Raw genomic sequence first — 13568 nt, forward strand, 5'->3', positions numbered from 1 at the left:
AAATAGACAACTTTTTTTTTTTTTTTAACCCTTTCACCTCAGGCTAACGCTTGCGAGGTCAGAAAGTGGGAGGGGCCGATCAGATTATTTTCAGCGGTTCAGCTGTCGCCTTCATTTTCCTCTTCGTCTACATCGCTAGGCGTCCTTTGCTTCTCTCGCCTGGTAAGCTTTCGTGTTGTTGTTTTTTATCTGAAACTCATCTCACACACACACTTCTTCAACAAATCACGTCCAGAAAACAGCTTCAATTTGTACTGGTGAGTTTACTTTTGACGGACAGCGCAGAAAATGGCTTTATACACAAACATTTCGATTATCGATTACTATTACAATGACAGCTCGGGCTTGTGACAACCTTCGGCGAGATGTAATTCTGAGGTGGCAAAAAAACACATCCCGCAGAGAGACGACCGGCTGGCCAGTTCTTTTGAGCCGTTTGTGTTCTGAACTGCTCCCAATTTGCATTGGATAACTGTGAAAGACTTTGGGGGAAATACTGTACGCCTAGCTCAGATTTGCTGTCAAGCGGCCCTGCAAAAGTTGACTTTGAAGCTCCTGGTCAAGAGAGTCGGCCGGCGCGTGTCGTACATACTGCGGTGCCCAAACAGCTGCAGCTGTCGTGTTTCATTGTGCCCAGCACCGACAGATTTCCTAATTTAGCTTGGCTCTTGTCGGCCACTGTCGCCATCTCGCTGGCGCTCGGGCCGCGTGCGCGCGCGTGACTCCATTGCTATTTCCCCCTCCTCAGCGCTCCCGTGATGTCAGTGAAAGCCACCGAGGTGTTAGCGCCTCGCCCGCGAGACGGGGTAGCGGCTGACGACCCCATGGAGGAGTTCGGCAGGAGACTGAAAGAGATTGTCAGCGCCAAGGCTCAGGTTAGCCCTTGTGGCGTTAGCGTCAGGCGTGATGGCCTCCCAGTGTTCAAAGTGGCGTGTCATGTGACAGTTTCAGATGGAGGCGGACGCGCACCGTGACATCACGACCGGCGTCCAGTCAGGTGCCACCCACCGCGTGGACGTCGTCGGCGTGTCTTGCCGTTTGACTTGGCTCTCATTTCCTCGCACGTCATCGTCGCAGACGACCGGCGTCTCGGTTGTCCTCGACTGGCGCGGGCTTGCGCATTATTCGCGACCTCCTGTCGCCGCGCGCGGGAGACTCCTCGATGTGGAGCGGCGGGCGTCTGGTGGATCGCTCATCCCGATAACATACGCAGGTCCACGTGCTGTGTCGAGCCAGATAGAATGAGCTCGGTTACTCTACTCGATGGGCTTCCCGGGCAACTCGCATGTCGGGAGAAATGAGAGTCACCGCTATGCTGCTCCAAAGGCGCTTGTCCTTTCTCAACGTCGCCGTTGTCCCGACGGTTGTGCTTGTAGAGGTAGCTTGTGTTGCAGACAGTCTGAGCGCTTTGTCATCTTCTGAGGAAAAACTTGACCATTTGATGAGGAAACACGCCGAGCTGGTGAGACGTCCTCTTCGGCTGCTGAAAAACGTGCACTGTCAACTAACGCGTGCGTGCGTGCGTGCAGCTGCTGCGGGAGCGTGGCGAGCAGAGGGTGGTTCAAGGTCTACGTGACAACAATTGCATCCTGCAGGCAGAGCGAAGCCAATTGGAAACTTTGTGCAGAGATGTCCAAGACCACTACTACTCACTGCGGGTACACTTATACACAGACACACACGTGGCATGTAACATCAGCGTGCTCATGCTCACCCAAAGGACGAAGCCCTGCGCCGCTGCCGTGAAGACGAGGAGAAGCGATCGGAGATGGCTGCTCACTTCCAGACGTCACTTACAGAAATCCAAGCGCAGATCCAGCAGCACAGCGCCAGAAATGAAAAACTGTGCGAGGACAACGCCAAACTGAGCCAAAAAATGAACTCGCTGCTGGAACAGTGTCAGCGCAGAGAGGAGGTCAAACACATCGAGAAAAGCGTCAACAATGCCCCGGAGCTCATAATTCCACGTGTGTGTGCTCAGAGTTTAGAGAAGATCAACCACCACCGCGACCTCCAACAGCAGCTGACTTCGGCCAAGCTGGATCAGGCCAACGCGCTGCTGGCTGACGCGCAACAGAAACACCAACGCGAGAAAGAATACGTGAGTGGTCTGGGCGTTTTTTAGGCTCGATGCCGTGCCGTGCCGCGCCGCTTTGTTTCTTCCTTCCGTGTGTGTGTGTGTCTGCGAGTTTGTGCCGTGTCGCTACGCCGCAGCTGCTGGCCGAAGCGGTGGACAAAACCCGGAAGTGCTTCGCCATGAAAGAGGAGGAACTGAGCATGAAGAAGAAGGTAAATAAGACGGTCACGCGTCTGCTCTCTTTCGCCAGCTGCTGCGCGAGGCGGCTGAGTGGAAGCTGCAGACGCACACGCTACGCCAACACGCCGCCGGCATGCACGCGCAGGTGAATGACGCAAACGGAGGACACGCCCACCACAGCTATCGGGACGCACCGGGCCGAGAATCTCAATTCAATTCTAACCCGAGACATCCAGTACATCAAATGGCCGAGTGGACTTCCCCCATCCCAATCATGTAGAAGCGAGCGCAAGACTTACAGACGGCTCGGATAGCTTCGGAAGCACAAGGCGGGAACAGCTGTCGTCTGTCGAGCGCCGCCGCCGCCGCCGCCGCTTCCAGCAGGTGGAAACAAGGAGGCTGCTAACGAGGTGGCTCACGTGACGTGGCTCTTCAAAATAAAAGCGGGAGCAACAAGAGAGCGGCACGTGACACAAGAACTCAGGCGCTGACTCAAAGGTTGATGTTAAAACGGGTTCGGCGTGAGCACAACAAACGTCAATACACCCCCCCAAACGAGCCCCAAATCGCCGAAAATGGGCGGACACTCCGCACCGTCTCCTGCCACTGCCATACAAAAACTTTCTTTGACTATTTAGCATCGAACTAGAAACATTCGGAATTAGTTTTTAATTCGCAACCACTGCAGACAAAGCAGACGTACTAATTAGCGTCAAAGTGCTCCATTTGTGTATTTTCTATTAACTCCCCAAATATTGAGTGCAGTCAAATGTGTGTGTGCGCACGCGAGACCTCGATGACCTCTCCGCAATCTTGTCGCCCTGTAGTTGGCGCTCTACTCCCAAAGGTTTGACGAGTTCCAGAGCACATTAGCCAAGAGCAATGAAGTCTACGCTCGCTTCAAGCACGAGATGGAAAAGGTGCCGATGTTGCGCGTTTGCCCTGGGCTTTTGTCCAAAGCCAAAGCGTGGCCGGCCCACGCGTTGACCTCGCGCGCTTCTGTCTGTCCATAAGATGTCCGAGAAGATGAAGAAGTTGGAGGAGGAGTCAAACGTTTGGAAGTCGAGGTTTGAGAATTGCAACAAAGCTTTGACGGACTTGTTGGAGGAGGTGAGTCACGCGAGCGCATGGACGCGTGAGCTTGTCGCCCTCTCACTTTGCCTCCGCCGTCCTCCGGTCCCGCAGAGGAGCGAGAAAGGCAAAGACTATGAGGTTTTCCTGGCGACCATCCACAAGCTGGAGAAGTTGTGTCGAGCTCTTCAGGACGAGAGGATACTTCTGTACGCTAAAATCAAAGATGTCCGCCGCGCCGATGCAGAGACGGCGTCCGCGCCGGAAAACCACGACAATGTCTGCCGGGCCGACGGCGAGACGGCGTCCACGCGGGAAAACCGCGACAATGACGACCGCGAGTGCCACGGCGTGGTGACAGAGGAGATGCGGCGGCTGAGAGCCGAGCAAGTCAAACTGCTAGAGTTTGCGGAGTCCTTGAAGGTGTCTGACGGCACCGAACAGGAACAGGAAGTGGACCACCTGGACGACCCGGATGTCGAGCTGGTCGCGTTTGGACATTTCGACAAAAGCCAGCCTCCACCGGAGCAAAACTGCCAATGGCAACCAGAAGCAGGAGTTCAACCAAAAGAGCAGGCACAAGTAGAAATGAAACCGCAAGCGGACGTTCCACTGAAGGTAAATCAAGAAACAGAGCCAGAAGTGAAACCAGAAGCAATAGTAAAACCAGAACGAGACGTAAAAGCAGAACTACAAGATGAGACGGAAGTGTATCGAGAAATCAAACCAGAGGTGAAACCGGAACCAGACGTTCAACTGGAAGTAAATCGAGATACAGAGCCACAAGTGAAACCGGAGCAGCAGTCAACCTCAGACGCTGAATCAAAAGCAAAAATGAAGCCAGGACCTGACACTGGTCTCTCTTCAGAGGTCATGACTGAGGTCAAAATGTTGCCCTTGACATGCGACCTCCAGCATGTAGGCGCAGAGGCCCCGCCCACTCAGGAGAACGCGCCGCACGCACTGGCACCCCCAAAGAAGGAGACAAAGAAGAACAAGAAAAAGAGAAACAGGAACCTTTGAGAAGCTTTGAGTCTGACTGAGAGCGAGCGAGCGAGCGAGCGAGAGAAAGCGAGAGCGTGCGAGAACGAGAGGCTGCAACGTGTCCAATTGTTCGTTAGAGGGCGCTGTTGCACCAAAGGGGACACCACCGCCGGGAAAAGCCAAGGCCGTTCTTTCTCAGTGTAACTTTCAAACGTAAGCTCATGGTGAGACGCAACAAAACGTCATCTCAATAAAATCTTTTCTTTCTTTGACTTTTCCCTCGGCGCAGAGAGATTGTTTAACTTTGGGCATGAGGCACGGGACACGCTGGCCTGGCCTGGTCGCCAGTCGATCAGTGTCACGTGGAGACTAGCAGCAAATTGGTCGCCAGCCAACGTCAGCTTGCTATTCGACAAACGGCGGACTGGGCGCCAGCTTGGTCCCGTAGTCGAGAAAGCGTTGGCCTTCTCGACAATTGCTCCCTCTTCAAGAAGCTAAACCGGGGTTTAAACCGCCACCCTGCGACGTGTCAGACAGGGCGTTCGTGCATGCGTGCGTGCGTGCTGCAAATAACTTTTGCTCCAAGGCACCATTCAGAGTACAAAAAACAGTAGCCAATTTGAAAAATTGCTGGCTAAGGAACGTCGAAAGATTTACTCAAAGGGGATCGCTGGCTCGTCAGTGTCGTCGTCGAGCCTCGACAGGAAAATTGCGGCGCCGACGCTTACGCCGACGTGGCCATTTTGCCAGGCGGGAACATGGCGTGCTTGCTTTCTTTCTTCAGCAACTCCCTCCTCTCTGCTCCCCCTCTTCCGCACACAAACGACATCTTGTTCCGTGGCAGCTGTACCTCACACGTCATTATTTTTAATGAAGGATTCAGGAATAACTGCTCGTCATCATGCGGACAACATTCCCTCTTCACCAAAACACAAAGGACAAACTTCAATCCTAGGCAACCTGCTCTCGATAGCTCTCACGTGTGTCACAATAGGGTTACTTTTGGCACTCTCGCCGAAGGCGTGTGCGCGCGCGCGCAAAGAAACACGTGCACATACAGAGGCAAATATAATTAAAAACATGCGCACGCACATACAAAGGTTGACAAAAGCGAGCACACAATTGTACACGCAGGTGCTCAAACACACAAATGCGCGGGGACGCGCACACGCTGTGGCCGCGGGCGTTTTGGTGTTGCTCATCGTCACCTACGCTCGCTCATCTTGTAGCGTTAAAAGATGTCTGAGAAAAATCAATAGCAATCATAGCTTCTTATTTCCTTTTCGAAAGTAAGGCCTGGAGCGCGGGCAGTCTCACGCACACCTTCGCTTTCGTTGCGCTCCGTCAGCGTTAGCGGCGCTAATAACGACGTCGTCACCTCGCTTCCTGTCAGCGTCAACATAAAAGCTCTCCAGACGGGAGAGGAGCACCCGACCGAGTCCAGGCATCAGCCAGGAAAACAAACAACCAAAAGGGCACGGCCCCGTCGGACTCGGCAAGCAACTGGACGCTTTTCGTTTGCCGTTTGGCTTTTCACCCAAAACACTCGTGGCGTCTCTCTCCGTCTAGTCTCGGGCTTTGATTTTGACGCTAACGGGAAGCGCGGCGCGTTTAGCCGGCTCGCCGGCCTTCAGGGGCTCTGTTGCTCCATGTTCTCAATCAGCCCGTCGTCCTTGGTGACGTGCATCTGCCTGATGGAGCGCCACACCCCGACGTAGTTCCCCGCCGCCTGCCCCGAGGCGGCGCCGACGACCTCCTTGTGAAGGCGATCCCCTCGCATCTGCACCGCGTTCTTCACAGCCCCCGCCCCACGGTCAACACCTGCTTCCCCCGCCCCAGGGTCGACGACACCCGCGTCGCCCGCCCCAGGGTCGACGACACCCGCTTCCACCGCCCCACGGTCGACACCCGCTGCCACCGCCCCACGGTCGACACCTGCTTCCACCGGGTGGGCATCGCCCCCGAGCGAGGCTTTGTGGAACTCGGGTTCAATGGGTGGGACCGCCGCGTCCTTAGTGCCGCCCTCCAGGTGCTCGTAGGAACCTTTCTTCCTGATCTCAAAGAACTTGACCACGCAGTAGGTGACGGAGCCCACGGTGTTGACCACCACGCCGCCCACGAAGAGCGCGGTGGGCGCCACGTCATCGAAGGCCACCATGCCCACGGTGATGGTGACGATGCTCTTGACCACACCCACGAAGCTGGTGGTGACAGCCGAGTTGAGGTAGGTACAGTGGTAGGTGGTGAAGTTCATGGCGCAGCCGATGGCCACGCTGGACAGGAACAGGGTCACGACGCGAGCGTCGTTCCAGCCGGGGTATGACCACATGGCCACGGCGTCTGATGAGACCACGGCGCACACGAGCAGGACCTGACGGGAACAAGCGGCCGGATAGGAAGCTTTCAGACGTCGGCGCTCGCCGGCTGCCCTACCGGGGTGGCCATCACGGCGATGGCGTACTGCGCGGTGAGGGGTCCGTGCTGGCTGTCCAGACTGGTCTTCTGGATGACGACCAAGTATGACGCGTGGATGATGACCGCCAGGACGCCCGTCACGTATCCAAACGGGTCGCCGCTCAGGTCTCCTGCCCCTGTCGCAAAGATGCTGCTGCTGCTACTACTACTACTGCACGGTCAAGCGCAGTGACCATAAGGCGGCTTACCGGCGAGCGCGGCGCCCCCGGTGGTGATGGCGACGGCAGTGAGTACACCGGGCGAGGGGACGCCGTTCCTGAGGACGCAGACGCCGATGGCGAGCGTGAAGAGCGGCAGGCAGCGCTTGAAGACCACGTACATGGGCAGGCTCAGGCCGCGTAGTGACCACAGCGTCAGCGTCGACTGCAGCGTCGACAGGATGCACACCGGTGCAAACTCCTGCGGGGGGGGGCAAAATGTTGGGTGATGAGCGAGCGGTGATTCCAGCTATGCCACATGCAGCCACTTGCCGGGCCAGCTTGCTTTCAATAGTCTCCCTCTCCCTTGAGACAAAACCAAAGTCAATATCGAACTGTTCGACAAGGTTCACCTAGTCATGAGAGAGCGTGACGACATGCAAAGGGGGGGTCGCTTCTTTCGATGTCCAATTTGGGTTCACCGGGTCAATTGCAAACGCCAGCCTTCGGGCAAACTTTTTTGGCCAGTCCAACACGCCCACGGCCTGCAAGTGGAGCGAGCCTCTGCGTCTTCCCATTCAAATCTTGTCCAATTGACACGCGCACAAAAAAGCACGCGCATTTCACAGAAGCGAGCGAGCGCACGCGCGCACACGCGCGGGTGCAGAAGTGGTGACGACGAAGATGTGCTAACGGCTACGATTCGTGGATTTATGCGCGATCAATAAATCCACAAATGAGCCGGCGGCCGCGATTTTGCGCCCGCAGAGCTGAACGCGAGCTATGTTGCGGCAAGTCCAAGTTGGCGAAGGACACTTTCTCGGCCACATAGACAGGGAGCATCAAGTACAAACGAAACTGTCGAGCTTCAAATCATCAATCATCATCGTCATCACTTGGCTCGACGAGCCTGAAGTTGTCACGCCGCCGCGTTACAACTCGAGCAAGTGCGACAAGTGCGAGTGCTCGTGTGCAAGTTGAGTCGGCCTTACCTTGGAGAGGCTGAGGCTGAAGGGGGGCACGGAGACCCTCCCGAGCCTCCGGAGGATCTCCAAGCCGATCGCGGCAGCGCTGCACGTGCACAGCTGGAGCAGCGTGAGGAAGCGGAAGTGCAGGCTGCTGATGAGGAACTTGAGCAGGATATTGAGGCTCCCCGAAAACACGCCGTGCGCCACCGCCACCAGGATACCCGGCAATCGCCCGCGCACCGCCTCCATCGTCCGCCGAGCAAACTTCAGAGCGGAGCGGGACCGCAGCGGGATGAGTAAGGGGGAGGGGGGTGGGGGTGGGGGGGGGGGGGGGGGAGACTCCAGTGCTCGGGGGAGGGACCTTTCCTACCCCGACAGGCGCACGCGCAATCTCCTTTTTTCGTTTGAGTGTCGGAGAGGCTCCTTGGAAAGACAGCTTTAAAGAGCCGAGCTAAAACAGACTATAGCGCATCATCACCATTGGCACACTAACTCACATTTTACAGTCCCATGAGCTCCAATTCGCATAGGCAGAGGCGCCCGCACACGCACGCTAACATCCATATGCACGAGCAAAGCAACGTTCACTTTCACACACGTGCAGTCTTCCTCTGACGCCCAGGTCTAGGGGGGGTGGAATATGAGGCATACCCTGGAAGTCGAGGCAACATGCTGCAGAGGAAGAGGAGGGAGGGAGGGAGGGAGGAAGGAAGGAAGGAAGGAAGGAAGGGGCGCCCCCAGCCCCGGCCGATTAGAAACGGCAATGAAAATGAGTTACCTTTGATAGTTTTATTGAAAATGTTCATCAGGAAATCACTGAGGTCATGGGGTGGGGACAGTGGGGGGCAGGCTTCCAATTAACCCAGTCAGAAGATTAGCAGCAGGCCCACAGGGGGGGCTTATTGTTGCTCCAAGATTAGCAGAGGCTCATTTGAACAGAAACATCAAACACTTCTATTAGGAGGCCGAGGCACACACGCGCGCGCGCACACACACGCGCACACACGCACACACACACACACACACACACACCAAGCCCGCCGACGCTGTGCGCAAGAGTTGAAGAAGAAGCTCTCGTTTGGACATCCCAAATGTGCAAATGAACATTCCAAAGCTGCGTTTGGCCAGCACCGAGCCGTCCCAAACGGAAGCTTCCTTCACTCGAGTCCGCTAACAGTCAGGGGGCTGGACGTGCAGCGCCCGCCGTGCACCATCAGTTTGCCTTTCTCACCCACCGGTGCCGCCTCGGGCGGGCGGAGCTTCCATTGCGTCGCAAGAGATTCAATGACACGGCAGCGTCGGGGTGTCCTCGTCATTGGGGCGTGACCTTTTCACGGGCGCGCCGCGCCAGCAGACAAACTCGGCGGCGTGTAGATCTTGACCGTCTCGTCCCAGGCGCAGTCCAGCACCTGAAGGCGGCAGTCCAAAAGGTTACGCCCGCGTGGCGTCACCCCAACGGTGTCGTCAGCATAGGAGCCGCGCGTGCGCCGATGAAGTCGACGTGTAAGCCCTTTGCTTTTTCCCACAGTGAGCGAAGGCTGCGATTTGCGGCGCGGTCGCGTGATGTTTAGGCAAAGCGTGCTGTCGAGCCAGGGTGGCGTTTAGGAAAAGCGTGCCGTCTAGGGCGTTTGTTTGTCTCCGAGCTAGCTGGGGCGCAGATACCTGGCCGGGTACGTGCAGGCTGAAGTCCAATCCGCACACAAACTCCGAGTGATGTTCCACGGTGTCCACCGGGGCGCCGTCCCTCGTTCGGTCCCAGAACCTCAAAGAGGACAAAAGCGGCACGGGTCAGCTGCGGTGCTTTTTTTCCACTTTAAGCCTTTGGGGCCTAAGGTGGCCACGACAAACACTCGCCGGCTTGTTTGTGAGCGCCGCTCGTTCTGCAAAATTGGAGGGTGAAGCTTTTTGGGAGACTTTTGAAAGCGTTTGAATGTTTTTGGTACGTCGCCCGTTTGCGCCGCCGCAAGCCATCCGTGCTTTCCGACTGCTTTGCGGCCGTCTCGCGCCGGCTCACTCGGAGCAAGGATCGGACACGCTTGTCTTCTGCCACTACATGACACACAGCGGTGCCTTTTGCCCAGAGTTGGCAGGCCCAAGGCAGTCAGTCCAGTCGCTCACTCTGACTTAATCACATTTGCAAAGTGGATGAATCTGGAGGGAAGGGTTGCTGCGTAAGGGCGCGCGCGCCCGCGCACACGCACGCACTCTCGCACGTAAAGTTAAGAAAGTGGTTCAATTAGTGTGATTGCTGTTGGCTGGTGTCTGCAGGCAAGCCTTTTTGTCTTGCCGCTCGCTCGCTCGCTCGCTCTCCTCGATCCAAAACTCCTCCCGTTCTTCGGCAGCGACACGCTCGTTTGCGAGCCAGGCTCAGCGCGCAAGCTGCTCATCAGGAGCAGCACACGAGATGACGCTTCTGGAGTAGGCGACGGCTCTCTTTGGCCATACGTTTGAGCTGTGATCACCAAAACAAAGTTCTAGCAGGTTGCCAAACGTGATGACAAAGAGATCTTTAAAGGTGCCCGGTTCCTAATCCACCATTTGCCTCCCATTGTCACCTGCCAGCCATTGGCGTAAATGCGTCGAGTGTTTGCGAGAGGAGCGAGTGCGCTTGGCCGGGGCAGCGAAGGCGTAGCTTCTCACCTGACGCTGAAGTCGTACGAGCAGGACGCCAACGTGTTGCCGCTAAAAGGAGAAAACTGAACACGCGCACAGAGCACGTGTCAGAAAAGAAAGACGAGTCACACGATGATGTCTTGCGGACGCCATCATACGGCCACCCACCTTGACTCGACGGACGGCGGAGGTGTGGCCTCTCATTTGATTGACGGGCCGTCTGGGGTTCCTCAGGTCCCAAACGCGCACGCTGCCATCCACCGAGCCGCTCGCCACGATATTCTGCGCACACAGCTCGTTATCGCTCGCTGACAAGAGGTGCCAAACTTGCCCACGGCAAAAGTCATTTGCTCATGGAACAAGTGGCGCAACGGCCCCCGAGGCCAGGCCCCACATTTTGGTGAAACCGGGCTGCCAATCAAGGCCCGTTTAGGCCTCTGGCAATCGCACTGACGAGCCGGTCACCTGATCGTATTTGCACCAGTCACAGCTCAGGACCTCGCCGTCGTGCGCCGGGACTGCCACTCGGCACGCACCGGCCTTGACGTCCCACACTCGCAGCGTCCCGTCACCTGAGCGCACACACACAAACAAGGAGGGAGGGAGGGAGGGAGGGAGGGAGGAATGAAGGTCCGGATGTGCCTTTAAGCGCGTGCGCAGCCTTTCTTGTGAGCGGCAGATGACGTTCATCGCCCACAGGGCGCACATTTGACAAGGAGGGCGGAGCTCAAAGAGGCGCTTCCGGGCTGAACGCCACCTTCATCGCCGTCGCAGCGTCCTCGACTGGCGCTTTTGCTGGCGTGCGCCGGCAACCCTCGGCTCATTCGCAAATCTCTCCCCCGTATTTCGCTCGGCACTTTTCCCGAGATGCGGCCGGCTACCACCGCCGCGGGGGATGTCGACAAAACCCAAAGAAAGGCACGGCGCGACTGAAGGAAGATCAAAAATCTAAAGCTCAAATCTAACGGCAGCCGCTGAGGGCGGCGCCCATCTTGCCGGGACAGCACGACGGAGATGTCGTCAAGAACCTCAACGAGGGTCGAAGCCAAAGCTTGGACTCGGCCCACACGGTCTCGTGCCCGGCCGCCTTCCGCTTTCTTTTGGGCTCTTTCTATTCGACGGAGATGGCCGAAACGGCCGTAGTCCCTTGCGCCCCCTCCCTCTTTGACGCAGCGATGGGTTGCGACGTCCCCGACCTCTCTAAAGCCGTTTTTCCACGACCGCCCACGCGACGCAACGCCGCGGTCGGATGTCCTTCTCCGAGCGGAGATGGGATTAGCCGCGGGAAGTCGAAGAGAGCGTAGCTCGGGACGATTGGATTCCACGTGAGCTTGCCGTCAGCACACGGCTGCCTCTGTGCAAACGTGTGCTGCTTCTCTGATTGGCGCACAAAAAGCCAGGCCCGATTGCCGACTGAGCCGCTAAGAAGAAGAAGAAGAAAAAAAGGCGGCCTTAGTAGACACGCCTAAGACAGTTTAGCTGCCAAATCAAGTTGGGGCTGAAGCTGCTACCTTGTCATTAAATGTTTCTGAGCACACATAGCACACTAGCCCCCCCCCCCCTCACATCCATACACAACCACACGCACATTGGGGGCTTCTGACCTTTTATTTGAAAGCAAAGCGTGCGCTCGCGACGTTACCTTAACGCAAGCGGCTTAGCGAGCTGCTGGGTTGCGATAGCTGACATTTTAAGCACGTGCGCCGCTTCAAGGCGAACCGCAGAGGCGGACGTTTTCCCTGCCCGCCCGTGGGCGGTGGCTCGTCGAGGAACACACATACAGTTGAGCACGTGCACAATGCAAACGACATCATACGTGCGTCAAATTCATCCATCGCAGACACGCACTATCATCCACCCTCTCTCTCTCTCTCTCGCTCGCTCGCTCGCTCGCTCGCTCACTCACTCACTCACTCACTCACTCACTCACTCACTCACTCACTCACTCACTCACTCACTCAGCCGGGTCGGGTTCATGCGAGTGTTGACGACTGCGTGCAATCAAAGCGTGCACGCGGATTAACAAACTGCACCAAATCTCATCTGGAACATTCACTCAATCGACTTTGCCGACAGATAACGCCAGCCAGCCGCCCAGTGCTGATAACGCTCAGCAACGCACTTTAGCTTGTCAACAGTGCCCCCTTGTGCTGGAATCTTTCCATGACATGCCCGTGTGTGCGCATCACCTGAGCATGAAGCAAAGCACGCCGAGATGTGAGGGGACCAAATGGTGCTGTAGATGACGCCCTGGTGACCTGTGAAAGTGCTCAGCGATTGGCCAAGGATGGGGTCCCACTGGAGAAGGGGGTTAAAGGTCACAAGTGACAGCGGGAAATTGGCCAAACACACAAAGACAGGACCCAGAAAAAGCGCACGCACGCACGCACGCACGCGCGCGCACACACACCACTTTGGCGGTGCGGTCCCACGATCCCGACACGATGGCGTCGTTGCCTCTGGTCTGACTCCAGTCCACCGCGTAGACCTGTGCACACAGACGTCGCCGTCGGGACGTTGTGTAATGTGCAAATGGCTGGCAATTGCACAAATATTTGCTCATGACCTCTTGCGCGTGCCCCTTGGCCAGCCCGATTGGGGCACCGTGCTGAACGTCCCACAGCTGCAGGCTGCCGTCGCCACCGGCCGCCACCAATACGTGCTCGTTAAGCTCGCTCCACGACACGTCAAACAAGCCGTCGCTCCACTCCCAGCTGACGCGCACGCAAAAGGTCAGTCAAACAAACAAACAGGGAGTGGAACAGCTGAACTTCACTTGGGCTTCGTCGGGTAAGGGTGTTACCTTCGAACAAGGCGCAGTCCGGCCGACGTTTCGTCCAGAACCAAAAGCGAGCCGCCACCTGCGCGGGTAATGCGGGCGGGTCAGAGGTCAGCCTTGCGACCGCCCGCCCGCCGCTACGTGCCTGCTATGCCGTAGTGCTGCGAGGTGGCGCACGCCAGCCTGCCAGGGAAGAAGGGCGACGACTCCACCGCGTAGCCGTGTCGAGCCGGGCTGCGGAACACCTTCGTCGCCATCGCGGCGGCCATCGTCCTCGGCTGTGC

At 57.1% G+C, this 13568-nt stretch overlaps 3 protein-coding genes and 1 long non-coding RNA gene across 6 annotated transcripts; 1 reads left to right on the forward strand and 3 right to left on the reverse strand.

Annotated features, from left to right (window-relative positions):
- Positions 1-29: 29 nt before the first annotated feature.
- Positions 30-2732, reverse strand: LOC147041976 (uncharacterized). Of its 2 annotated transcripts, none has more exons than XR_015068962.1 (4): positions 2481-2546; positions 1715-1843; positions 1309-1483; positions 30-1222 (listed from the first exon to the last, which is right to left on the reverse strand). It is a non-coding gene; the product is annotated as an uncharacterized LOC147041976 (long non-coding RNA). The 2 variants fall into 2 exon arrangements; XR_015068961.1 differs by lacking the exon at positions 2481-2546 and adding an exon at positions 2557-2732 and having other exon boundaries at positions 32-1222.
- LOC147041977 (beta-taxilin-like) lies at positions 151-4584 on the forward strand. The gene is made up of 10 exons (XM_085938104.1): positions 151-875; positions 946-997; positions 1377-1462; positions 1530-1658; positions 1721-1915; positions 1982-2101; positions 2215-2289; positions 3085-3177; positions 3272-3367; positions 3443-4584. Exons 1-10 carry the CDS (start codon positions 759-761, stop codon positions 4349-4351), a joined length of 1872 nt encoding a protein of 623 aa, XP_085794230.1. The 5' UTR covers positions 151-758; the 3' UTR covers positions 4352-4584.
- Positions 4585-4854: 270 nt separating this feature from the next.
- slc35d3 (solute carrier family 35 member D3) lies at positions 4855-9264 on the reverse strand. The gene is made up of 5 exons (XM_085937654.1): positions 9128-9264; positions 7917-8156; positions 6976-7186; positions 6746-6903; positions 4855-6683 (listed from the first exon to the last, which is right to left on the reverse strand). The coding sequence occupies exons 1-5, from the start codon at positions 9206-9208 to the stop codon at positions 5943-5945; spliced, it is 1431 nt and encodes a 476-aa protein (XP_085793780.1). The 5' UTR covers positions 9209-9264; the 3' UTR covers positions 4855-5942.
- Positions 8667-13556, reverse strand: pex7 (peroxisomal biogenesis factor 7). 2 transcript variants are annotated; one of them, XM_085937657.1, is made up of 10 exons: positions 13430-13556; positions 13309-13366; positions 13072-13219; positions 12916-12993; positions 12695-12803; positions 10971-11077; positions 10674-10787; positions 10533-10588; positions 9555-9654; positions 8667-9301 (listed from the first exon to the last, which is right to left on the reverse strand). In XM_085937657.1, the coding sequence occupies exons 1-10, from the start codon at positions 13551-13553 to the stop codon at positions 9224-9226; spliced, it is 972 nt and encodes a 323-aa protein (XP_085793783.1). In that variant the 5' UTR covers positions 13554-13556; the 3' UTR covers positions 8667-9223. The 2 variants fall into 2 exon arrangements, with proteins under 2 accessions (XP_085793783.1, XP_085793782.1); XM_085937656.1 differs by having other exon boundaries at positions 12916-13219.
- Positions 13557-13568: the final 12 nt, after the last annotated feature.

The sequence above is a fragment of the Syngnathus leptorhynchus genome, chromosome 18 (genome assembly GCF_054491065.1).
Source record: "Syngnathus leptorhynchus isolate UIUO chromosome 18, UIUO_Slep, whole genome shotgun sequence".
Classification (NCBI taxonomy): Eukaryota; Metazoa; Chordata; class Actinopteri; order Syngnathiformes; family Syngnathidae; genus Syngnathus; species Syngnathus leptorhynchus.